This window comes from Alternaria arborescens (genome assembly GCF_004154835.1).
Source record: "Alternaria arborescens strain FERA 675 chromosome Unknown contig_26, whole genome shotgun sequence".
Lineage (NCBI taxonomy): Eukaryota > Fungi > Ascomycota > Dothideomycetes > Pleosporales > Pleosporaceae > Alternaria > Alternaria arborescens.
The window spans coordinates 238015-250186 of record NW_021167881.1 but is presented as its reverse complement, the minus strand read 5'-3'; the positions used below and the strand labels follow the sequence as shown (position 1 = coordinate 250186).

At 50.9% G+C, this 12172-nt stretch overlaps 4 protein-coding genes across 4 annotated transcripts; 3 read left to right on the top strand and 1 right to left on the bottom strand.

Annotated features, from left to right (window-relative positions):
• Positions 1-1693: 1693 nt before the first annotated feature.
• On the top strand, positions 1694-2284 carry AA0111_g9337 (hypothetical protein; the record flags this gene model as incomplete). Its single annotated transcript, XM_028655884.1, has 1 exon — positions 1694-2284. The coding sequence occupies one exon, from the start codon at positions 1694-1696 to the stop codon at positions 2282-2284; it is 591 nt and encodes a 196-aa protein (XP_028503140.1).
• Positions 2285-2298: 14 nt separating this feature from the next.
• Positions 2299-3129, top strand: AA0111_g9336 (hypothetical protein; the record flags this gene model as incomplete). Its single annotated transcript, XM_028655883.1, has 1 exon — positions 2299-3129. The coding sequence occupies one exon, from the start codon at positions 2299-2301 to the stop codon at positions 3127-3129; it is 831 nt and encodes a 276-aa protein (XP_028503141.1).
• Positions 3130-4796: 1667 nt separating this feature from the next.
• On the top strand, positions 4797-7520 carry AA0111_g9335 (hypothetical protein; the record flags this gene model as incomplete). Its single annotated transcript, XM_028655882.1, has 3 exons — positions 4797-5208; positions 5257-7341; positions 7408-7520. 3 exons carry the CDS (start codon positions 4797-4799, stop codon positions 7518-7520), a joined length of 2610 nt encoding a protein of 869 aa, XP_028503142.1.
• A 1616-nt stretch (positions 7521-9136) lies between these two features.
• Positions 9137-11985, bottom strand: AA0111_g9334 (hypothetical protein; the record flags this gene model as incomplete). The annotated part of the gene is made up of 2 exons (XM_028655881.1): positions 9137-11604; positions 11688-11985. The coding sequence occupies 2 exons, from the start codon at positions 11983-11985 to the stop codon at positions 9137-9139; spliced, it is 2766 nt and encodes a 921-aa protein (XP_028503143.1).
• Positions 11986-12172: the final 187 nt, after the last annotated feature.

The window sequence follows — 12172 nt, the reverse complement described above, 5'->3', positions numbered from 1 at the left end:
TGCGACATGGTTCGCATGACCTGTGAGTGAAGCATTAGTTCCCATCCACAACGCATCTCATCTCAATTGCGACAGTCGGAATGACTAACCTTAGCTTCCCGTTCCTCCGCAGCATAACGGCTGATTCTCCGGACATTCGGGTGTTGTAAGTGACAGTGTGGAGAAGCCTACTTCGCACACAAAACTGACGTATCACTTAACATTGAACGTACGTTCATGGAGTTCGATAGATTATTCCGGCAGCAGCTTTCATTGTAAAAGCAAAATGAGGGCTGTGCCAGGTTTAGGTGGTGGGGCACTAGCGGCTATCAACTTCTTTGCCATTGGCTTATGATATCGAGGAGAGGACGCCTAAGCAACGATCTGCCGATCCCTTCCCAATGGAGCTCGACGCGGAGTAAAAGCCCGTCACACGGAGCATCGGACTGAATCAACGAAGTTCCAATTTCCTAAGTCTTCATACTCACAACATGTCCTGGAGGTGTTGGCATATTTTCGTCTTAGCAGAATAGCGAAGCACAAACCAATGCAGGCCTCCAGCTTTCGTGTTTGATATAAGTCGTTGACAAAAGGCTGTTTTGTGATTTTCAGATGCGAAACTAAGATTCATAGAGCAAACACTCGGTACGGTAGTACATTGAAATGAGCAATACGCAAGCGATTTATGTTTGTAGTGATCGGTGTGGTAAGATTGCTGTCCGCCGGGTTATTGGGAGGGCTTGCTTGCAGAAACATGGTGGCTCAGCGGAAAAGTCAGGCCACAGCTCACTTCTTCCAGAACTACAAAACACGACAGCACGACTCAACCCAAATGCACTGGCGACTTCCGTTTTCTGCTTTTCTTCTCGTCAAATGCGACGAATGCATCCACGGAATATCATACCTATAGCAAGATTTAGAACTTATGAGCTCCTCCGCAAACTGGAAGCGATGACTGGATCAAGCGTTAAGTCTATATACTGAGACAGACTAGAGTAGAGCCGCACCCAGCTGAAAAGGACCAATCCAATCCCGCGTGGTTGGCTATAAGACATAACCTTACTGACGCCCGTTGCCTCATCTTTCGAGCCCAACATATCGCAGTGATGATGCGACACCTGGTTATCACGACCTCAAAGACGCTATCCTGTCGTGTGACGTATGCAATGGCGCTTAGTCTATGTAACAGTATGTGACGTAGAGGCGTGGTGACACCCGACATTATTTCCATGGCGTTGGTGTGAAACCGACTCATGTTCAAGCCTTTTGTTACAGAATAAGTAATCGGAGGAAATATGACCAGCCTGAAGTCAATTGGTAGCGCGGCATGATATCTCACAAAACCCGGGGCTGGACGTTGAGGAAGTCTGCACCCGATGAAGCTCGCTTTGGATCAAGCTCGTCTCGCAGCCGTTCCCACTTGCTGCGCTTAAATTCAGCACGCGGTTCCCATTCGATGCAAAGGCATGGCGAGCGAGTCAGTAATAGTGCTTTGCCGAGTGTAGGAACTCGCACCGACGTAGTGCCCTACCAACGCTGCACAATTGATGACCTCGACAATGCAGTGCATGCAGCGTTGAGGTCTTGACATAGTGGTCTGGTGAAATCCTTCGTTCCTGGCGGTTGGATTTTTAAGTAAAACTCATTTACCTCTCATTTGTTGCAAGGTCTGTAGCTGCCCAGCCCCAATTCAGTCTCATCTCAGCAAGTTACCATGTCTACGAAAGAAATTCGAATCCGCCCAGCAGGCTGGGAGAACGCTCCCGCAGAAGAGCGGTTCGCTCTCTCTGATATGGATCACACGATGCCGAAGATCTATGTCCAGATAGTAGAGATATTTAGGCTCACACAATCCGTGGACAAGGCTGAGATTGTGGACAGCATGGCCAAGGGTCTGGAATTTACCTTGAATCAGTTCCCCATCCTTGCCGGCGGCTTGAAGATGGATGCGGAGAACGGTCGATTGTGGGTGACGAAAAAGAAGGATGGTGAGGCTAGTCTGTTCGTGCAGGACTTGGAAGAGACTTTCCCGTCGTTCGATGAGCTGGATAGAACCGATTTTCCCGCCGCAACTTTCAAAGGGCACTTGGTCTTGCCAAAAGCGGTGACAGAGAAACAGCTATTCTCGCCTCTTGGGGATAATCAAAAAGACGATCTCATTGTATCGACATTCCAGATCAACTTCATCAAAGGCGGTCTTGTACTTGGTATTGCTATCCACCATAATTGTTCTGATGGCCCAGGGTTTCTCACTACTTGGGCGAGGAACTCCAAAGCAGTGATCAATGGACTGCCTTCGAAGTAGTTCTCCATGGTACAATGGATCGATCGCGTCTTAGTGCGAAGAAACCGGAAGCTGCGCGGTGGAAAGAACTTGACCGCAAGTTTCCTGTGCTCAAGGATGGCGGTGGAACCCCTCCACCACCACCGGCTGATTTCAAGATGCCAAAATTGGCTACCCGGATGTGGCATTTCCCTAAGAGTAAGATGGAGCAACTCAAATCTCAAGCGATGGCGAAGACAGGAGAAAGTTGGATCTCGACCTACGATGCAATAATGTCGATTCTCTGGAAGAGAATCACACGATCCAAGCTCGACCTTCTGCACCCTGACCTTGCCAAGGAGGTCATACTGGTACACGCGGTAAATACACGAAAGATACTGGACCCGCCTTTGCAAGCGACAATGATGGGCAATGCAGTCGCGCTTCCCCGCACGGAGCCAATAAAGATTTCCGAACTCATCACCGAAAATAATCTTCCGGAAATTGCGCAAAGAGTGCGAAACTCGATCAAGACCATCACTCCACAGTACGTCGCTGAGCTACCTGAGTGGATCGCAGGACTAGACGATAGACGATGGATAAGCATTAACATGAGCTCGTTCCTGGGTATGGACTTGGCGGGCACGAGCTGGCAAGGCATGAATGTATACCAAAAACACGATTTCGGTTTTGGTGTTGCGAAAGCCATCCGGTTTCCGGATCCCCAGTTCGAAGGCTATGTTTTTGTATACCCAAGCAGGGCGGATGTCAAGGACAATGCCGTCGACGAAGGTAATGAGGTATGTGTGTGCTTGGAAACAGGATGCCATGATCGATTGATGAAGGGCACGGAGTTGCTCAGATATGCACAGCCTCGTGGTAGCTAGACAGGAATTGTTTTGGTAGTATTGCACGGCTCCTAGTATGGCAGTCCACAAGGGCAGAGTGCCTTCATGTTTGCTCCAAGTCGTGGTACTCCGTAGCGAAAGGCGGTTCCGAACCACCAATCTCCACATCTGTGCCATCTGCTCTCTCATCCATTGGATCAGGACCAGTCGTGTTCCTGCCTCCAGGATGTCGCAGCGTGCGATGCGAGTTAGCTCTCTGAAGACACTCACTAGCATCTCATCGATAATCGTGGGGCATACGTGAGGCAATAATTGAATGTGACGCCGATCGCGGCCCGGTTGCTCTCACGTTATGAAGTATGTGTTGCATCTTCCCCCTGCCTACAGGGATTCTATAAGGTCCAGTTGTAAAATGACGATATTGTTAGGGTTTCCTGTGGCGCAGTCCACTTTTGACGCTAATTGTTGTCTCGTGGTAGAAGCCGGTCATGCGAAGATCATGTTCCGCATCGGTACTACCCACTCTCTAGGCTCGTTTGGGCATAGACCCGATTGGAGTATGTGATCTCGAGTGCCCTCTCAGATAGGTCTACGAGCCCACGCAAAGCGACAGGCCTACATATATCCATGGCACTTCTGGTGCATCTTCTTTCATTGCAAGATTGTGAGAACCCCAACATTCGCATCTCTAGGTTTTTGTCCGGATATACGAGTCAACCACGTCGAGCAATACATCATGCGCGGCAGCCGCTTCGTAGTTCGGCTTACCTTACCTTCCACCAGTGTGCGCTGGCAGTCGACAGGCCATCTTACACAGAGCGTTCACATCCCATCGATGCGCGCATCCGGATAGAAACAATGGTATGACATATTACCGGAGTAAAACAATTGGACTGGGTTCCTGTACATATGTCATCCCCCGCAGCATGAGCTGGCAGCTTGCCAACCGGTGAGCACTGCAGAGCCGCACTAGGTCGTAATTCGCAGTTGCTCGACCAGCCATCACCTTCAGTACGACCTTCATTCGTTCCACCAAGGCTGAATTTGATGAGGTATGGTTTAGCGAACAAGGCGCAGGCTGTGCAGTGCATTGCATAAACCTATGCCTGAGGCACGTCGAGGCGGCTGGGGACAACCTCATGTGTTTCAGAATTCGGCTCACAGAACGAGCGAAAATCGCGACTCAAAAGCGCAAAATCGGACGTGACCAGCCACTTTCGCGATTCTATTTCAGTTTCAAACAGTCGGTGATTTGCAGCGCAGCGCGGAGGCAGCACGAACGTTGGTTGCGGTTTGGTGCGATCTAAAAGCTGTGCGGATGCATGCAGCTAAGCCAATAGCTTGCATTTGCCGGTCGTCCTTCACCGGTCCTCGCGGGGCAGCGTAAGATGGGCTCGAATGCCGCCAGACTAATCGCCATCTGAACTTCTGACAATCAGCTGCTCTGAGACAGATTCTTCTTGCGCGTCCTCCTCGAATCGCGGTGGACGTCCCTCATTCTGGTCGGACCTGTCCCGCGCGTCGTTCCCTGTTGCGCATCGCTGTTCTGCGCGGGTACGAGCCGTTTGCCTTCCCGTCTTCACGATCTTCAGTCCGTGTGTCGAGCACTGGGACATCAACCCACACAGGATTCTCACAGCCGTTTGATGCGCAAGGTCTAGGAAGAACCTAACATCTATCCGGCCCCCAGCGGCCACTTGCGCACCATGTCGACATACTCGCAGCACTACCACCCGTACCAGGAACAACCGGGTTTCATCGATCCGCATGCATTTGGATATGGTCAATATGATAACCGACGGTCGAAAACACCAACAGATTCCCTGATCAACCATACTGGGCATTCTCCTGGCCCACTTGCGACCCCACCACTAGCGAGCCGCAATCTATCGCAACAGCTGGAACTACCTCAAGATCAACCGCCCGAGTATATGCAATGGGAGAATGATAGTTCTTCGACTTCTCCTACATCCGTAAGGACACCCGACGGCTCATCCTTTGAGGGGGAAATGACTGATTTCTCGCCCGCTTACCACCACAACGGCAACACCATGTCAACCCAAAGCTCATATCACTCTATACCGGCGGTGGACTCCAGCATGATACTCAGTGACCAAGGTTAGTTGTCTTGAGCCAGCTCGTACATATCTGCTGACGCCTTCACAGCGGTACAAGCGGCCTTCAACGCTACAATGGCTGAGGCTCAACAATATCAGCAACAGTATGCTATGCAAACTCAACATTCGCACCACACTTCACCACTACATCCTCAGACAAACATGTTCAACCAGAACTATACTACTCAGCCACCTCGTCATGACCCTTGGAACGGACAAGCACCTTCGCGTTCTTCGATGGTCCCTCGATCCGGTCATGTCGTTTTCGACCCTGCGAGCGACCATATCAACTATTCAGATTACTTGATCGATGTAGACTCATGGGCAGCTCAATACACGGATCCTTCCTCCTTGATCTCGCCCAGCGAGCCTACTACATCGTTCCAAGGAGACCTGTACTTCCCGCAAGGACAGAACCATCCTCATCACTCATACGACCATGTACCACGGACGCAACTACCGACTCATCAATCGATTGAGATGCAACTAACGCGGGCATCACCACCACCTGACCAGCAGAACTTCGTCAACTACAACGCATCGTCTAGTCTTTTTACAGATAGTTACATCACTAGTAACCAATTCCCTGCCCCACCGTCGACAGCATCGTCAACAGGTTACCCTCCAAGGTCCCCGTACCAGCCAGAGATTAGCCCTTCTGCACCCAGTCCAGGAAGTTCCGACGGCATGTACTCCTCGTACCAGCATTCTGACCCTGGAATGATGTTCGACCAGTATCAGCCTCTACCATATGCTCAAATGCAACAACTGTCGCAGATACAACAAGCCCAACAACCTCCTATCAAAGTCGATTACTCCGTCATAAGCGGTGTGCCAGAGACAAGCTTTGATGCATCTCCTGAGCCAGAATCGTCCCAGAGTGCAGCACAAAAAGCATTAGCGGCGAAGTCTGGGGGCAGGGCGTTAGGCACCCATCTCGAGCCAACTGTTGCCAAAGCAGCGCATGACATGCGCAAGATCGTTGCATGCTGGCACTGCGTGTTGCAGAGAGATAAATGCGGGCCAGGCGATATATGCGAGCGCTGTTTTAAGCGATCACAGCGACCGAATGCCGATTGTGGCCTTGGATGCAACCGGCTGAAGCTGATCGACTTGTCGCCGTACTTTCTACCTTCTCTAGTCACGCAGATGCATGAGGACGCGAACTTGACACACTTTGTGACTCAGTACATCCAGCAATGGGGGAGCGTCGAAATAACCGTGATGATGACATGTGGTCAGGACAGCATGCCCCGGATACCAGTGAAAGTGTACGAGTTTATACCCCGTGGAGATGCCCTACTGGTACAGATCCAATACAAGACTGATCCTGTCACGCACACAAGAGTCGCAATCCAGAAGCAAAGCCCAGCCTTGGGCATGGTACACATCAACCACAACGAAGAGAAGAAGTACGACCGATACATCACTGAAATCGTCGACCACCACCTTGATGCCTTTGGCGAACTCTGTTGGATGGAAGACGACAACGACTTCCAGCAGAAACTCTTCAAGTTGATGACGCGCGTAAAACCCAAGTCGGACGACGAAGCAAAGCTACTGCGCGAGATCTTCCGCCTCATCGTAGTAACATTCATCATGTCGCATACGCTTACTATCGCCGAGGAAACGAAAGTCGATACACTATCGCGTATGCACTCGTACAGCGGCCACAACTCCTACGTCGAAAACTACACATCGCCGCGCATGACCAACCGGCAACTCAAATACTTCTTCTCACGCCTTCAACGCTCGATTCAAGCCACTGTTCTCAATAAGCTTCAACAGATCTTCAAATCTTCCAAAGGTTGTGACAAATGGCTTGCGGCATTTATTGCAGTGTTAGGAATGTGCATGGCACTTGAAGACCAGCAAAAGACCATACATCTTGTCATGTCTACCAAGGCTACCACAGAGGGCCTAGATCAAAGGGATGCGCAGAGCCAGGCGGATATCGCGTGCCGTGAGATCGATAAACGGATGCATTTTGTGCAGCAAATATTCCGATGGAAGTACAATCGCAAGCATAATCCCATGCGGGATGCAGATCACGACTGGGAAAAAGAGGTGGGCTTTGGGGATGCAAACAGTGTGAACTTTGTGAGGCAGGTTGCGCAATTAGTCAAGGAGAACAGTGAGTACTCCGAGTGCCGCTCCGGCGTGGGCATGCCGGCTGAATATGTTGCTAATGAGAATTCAGTTGATTTCCTGCAACAACGCCAGGCGGTTAGCATCTCGAGTGATAACCAGACGAAGTATACTTCACGCCTTGTGGGACAATTTTTGCTTTCCTTCTGGCTTCCCAGCGTATAGGTCGCTTTGGTTGATTGAGAGGCTTAGCGTCCCTCTCGAGTCCGCCACCGAGCACTACGGGCGTTTGCAGTGTCCATTCGAGGATGTCCTTTCGACGCGATTTTCACAACCTTTGTGTGATAGTCCTTTACACCTTTTCTTTTGTCGCGTTCGAGCCTTCGCGGTCAGGCTCACGCTCACCCTTCACTACTTCGCGCCATACAAAATACGTTGGATGAATTTTCCTGGTCTACGACTTTACGAACTTCACCGCATTCACGCTTCTACGGGAAACCGATCCATTCTTATACCCTTCGGTTTCGTCACGCAATGTCACATTCTTTTCTTGGAGATCTGGAGGCCTGCGTCGTTGTTTGTAGCAGCAGCAACAGCAGCATATATCATGAGTAGTCTAATGATGTTACACTTTTGCATACCATCTCTTGTTAAAGCTATGTGTTGTGATGTGCAGCGAATTACGATTGCGTTATTCCTCTTTTGCAACTGCCTTCTTGCTCGGGTATACTGATCACGAATATTGTCACCTGCTCGCCTTATGACATGAAGGAGACTTCTAGCCAGCGCAAGCCAGCGCTCAAAACAAATAGCTCCATTCAGATGCCAAATAAAGGACATTTCCAGAACACGGACAATGTTAAGTAATCTACTCCCGTCCCGACATTCCAGGCGGAAGAGATCCGAATGGCCTTTGCGCATCAACCGTACCTGCCGTATGCCCTCTAGTTACCAAGATCTACTTCTCACGACCCGCAACGGCAGTGGCGCAATTGCGATCGCCGATTAAGTTTTGTCTACATTTCTAGACCTACACTAAGATAACGCATTTTCGCGTGTGTGCGTTGTCGCGAGCGCGAAAGCGAGTAGACTCAAGCCTCCAATTCCATCATTTCGTGCTAGTGGTAAGCTTTGGTATGTCCCGAAAGTCTGGAAAGTGGAGGCGGATGGACGTGTGGCGAACTAGGGTAATGTTGCTTGATGCAGGGTAATAGGTTTGAGCTAGGGACGCCTGAATGGACGCCTGGAATGAGGAGGTATTCGGACCGAGGAATGCTTGATTATTATGAGATGGTGTGGAGAAGAGGGGTATGTGACGGATGGGTGCGGTGGTCTGTGAAGATTGGGGAAGACGGAGATCAAGTTTGATTGTATGTGTATTCGTGTATTGAAGGAATGACATATAGGAATAACGTCTCGGTCAAAACAAATGAAAAAGATGCTACCGATTAGGTAGTTGAACGCGCGCTCCAAGTCCTCCCAGTGTCATGAGTAACAGAAGAGAGGAAATGCTAAACAACAGGTGGTATACCGAGAACTCCGTGGCAAAAATGCACAAGCAGACCAAACGTCCCAGCCAACATTACTTCCATTACCGACAAATGAAACGCGATCAGTTGGAATGAACTTCCAATCATACATGCAGTAGCTCACTTGAAGCTTGACTACAGTCGTCTGGAACTTCATCCTCGTCATCACTACTCTTCATCTCGCCTTTCTCAAGTTCTATGCTCATCCAGCGCCAGTCTGAGATAGAAAAACTCTTCTTGTTACTATTGCGGCCAGTCAGCACTCTGCTTGCCGCAAAGTAACAAGAGAAGAAAGCAGTGGTGGATTACCTACTACCTGGCCTTTGACACATTGGCCTTGGGAGGGGTGGTTGCATTCGGAAAAAGAAGTGCAAGGCCCTCTTCCCAGCCCCTCTCGGTAACAATGTCGATGACGGCCCGGCCGGCTTCGTCCTGCAATTGGAGGTCAGGAGGGCCACCCATGTCGATGAGAAGCTTGAGGATCTCGGCGTCTCCATTCTCGACAGCTTGCAAAATCGCGTTCCAGCCGCGGTGCATCTTGTTGATATCAGCGCCACGTGTAAGCAGCATCTGAATGATTTCTGTGTCGCCGGAGTAGCGACGAAGGGCCTTGACAATCGGAAGATGCTCGCCGGGGGCGTTGGGGTCGGCATTGGCTACATCGAGGAGGTAGCGGACAATGACCTTACGCTCCTCGCGAATGGCTGTGGTGAGTGGAGAGAAGACACCACAGTTCTTGTCTTCGACGCTGACGCCTGCTGCAAGGAGGAGCTTGATGCTTTCAAGTTGGTTGGCTACGACAGCCATCTCGACGACACCGCGGAAAGCGCGCGGATTGGGAGTTGCAGCCAGGAGCTTCTTGAGGATGGCGGGACGCTTGACGGCCATGCACAGAGGCCAGTCTTTTCCACGGATAGCTGGGTCCGCGCCACGAGAAAGGAGGATATCGACGAGCTCGCCATGGTCGTCGTTGATAGCAGTGGTGAGCGGTGTGCATCCGTCCGGTGTTCGATCGTTGGGGTTGACGCCTTGGTCGAGCAGGTAGATCATCGCGTCCTTGTCGTTGAACTTGACAGCGGTTTCGATGATACCTTTAGGCTTGTTAAGGTCTGCACCAGCTGCAACCAGTTGCGGTAGGAAATGTGTGCGCTTGTGTGTAATAGTCTTGAAAGCTGGGTATTCCGCTGCGTTGAAGTTTGGGTCTGCACCATGCTCTAGCAGATACGTGACAATCTCGGGGCTGTTGTCACGAATGGCCGAGCAAAGTGGTGTGTAGACGCCATCTTTCCGGACGTTAGGAGATACACCAGCTTCCATGAGGATCTTGATGGAGTCCAGCTTCTTCAAACTAGAAGCCAATTCCATGACACCGGGTGTCTTCTTGGTGTCAGCACCGCGAGATAGCAGCAACTGAAGACACTTGGGCTTGTAAGTGGATGGCCAGAGTGGATGCTTAGGACCCGGAAGGTTGGGATTCGCTCCGTGGTCGAGCAACACCGTCATGAGATCTACACGGTTCGCCTGGATAGCCTGGAACAAAGCAGTTGTGCCTTCTCCATTCTTCGCATTGGCATCACCGTCCTTGCTCAAGAGGATCTCGACACACTTGGGCGAGGTAGTCTTGTTCATAGCTGAGACGAGTGCTGTAGAACCGTTCTCCATGACGAAACCAGGATCGCCACCGTTGGCGAGGTATAGCTGGACGAATTCAGTAGCATTCTGAGACACAGCCAGTGATAGAGGTGACTCGGAATCAGGGCCGGCAGACAGATTAGGATCTGCGCCGTGCTTGAGGAGCATCTTCGCGCTTTCAAGGCACTGAGAACGAGTTGTCGCAAACAAGGGAGTAATACCCTCACGGTCGAAACCGTTAGCATCTGCGCCATATCGAAGAAGTAGCATGATACTTTCCGCGTCCTGATTCTGTGCAGCGACGCGAAGCATCGCGGACTCCATGTGAGGTTCGGCCTTAGCTCCACCGTCTAGAAGCTGCTCTAGCATGCGATGTCTCCTCTGCTCAACAGCATTGAATAGTGCTGCCTTACCACCAACATTCTTTGAGCCTCCACTCTGGCGAGGTGCCCAGTGCGGCGATGTGATGGCAGAGTCGACTTTAGACGAAGAGTGATGGTCGTCCATATAGCGCTCGCTGACGCTGAGACCATGTAGTTTTTCTTCCATTGTGGGTGACCGAGTGCTGGAGTGCGAAGCATAGTCCTCGTACACAGGATCCTCATGCCGAATATTCTGATGGTACATCGTATCCCTTGTTGATTCGCTTGAACGCGCACTGGCTGGCGCGCGCCAGTTTTTGTGTAGATCTACAATTCCGGCTGATAGACCAGTGTCCTCATGTCTGAAATGTGAACTGTGACTGTCATATGAGTGGCCCTCCTCATGGCGAAGTTCGTTCAGGGAGGGTCTGTCCATACGGTGCGAAGCATGTGAAGGTGGCAAGAGTGGGTGATCTCCATGATGGCTTGGAGCCTTCGTTGGAGGTGTTGGTGGAAGATCAGATGTCGGCGCTGGGTGTAGAGGCGGAAGGCTGGAGGCTTTGCTTGGGTTCAATCGCTCCAATGCAGCAATCAGTCCGGCGTATCCAATACCCATGGAGGCATCAGCTCGTGCATCGCCAAGTGTCCACCTGAACATGGCAGAGCTGACTTTGAGGGAGTCACGGCTCCGTGAAAGTGTGTGGCGCATCTTTTCAACGTCTGTATCGGCGAACATCATTCGGAACTTCATACCGAATCCGCCTTTGTGGTTCTCTTTGTCGACAACTAATGCCGTCAGCAATAATTCACCGTAATTGTTTGAAGATTCAAGTTCAGAAATGAAGAACTCAGGAATCAGACAAACTTACATTTGTTAACCATTTGGGCTAGAACAGAGAACTCTTCATTAACCTGACGGACCCTCCTGTCAAGTTCTTGAGATACCTCGACTGGGAATCCACTCCGTGTCTTGGACGCTTCCGTAACTCCAGCTTCGATGGACCATAATACTTGGCAGAGCTCAATGAACTCTCTGGCGAGTGGCTCGAAGCCATGAATAGGTGCCTTTGCAGTGCTCAGATATTCGAGCATGCGGATGGCAATGGTGTTTCCCTGTGCATTGACCCGCTTGCACAGATCAACCGACGTCTCTTTTGCTGGAGCCATAACGAAGATGGTAAAAATGAACGAATGCTGGGGAAATCAAAGAGACGAGCAAGCGGGTCAATGAGGCTTCTTTACAGTGCACTCGAGGGCCCTGACTAAGAACTATCTCTGGCCCACTGCAAATACCGTGGTAAGCCAGGCCGTCCGCCTGCTCTAGCCCGCATGAGCATCGAGTCAAGAAGGCGCG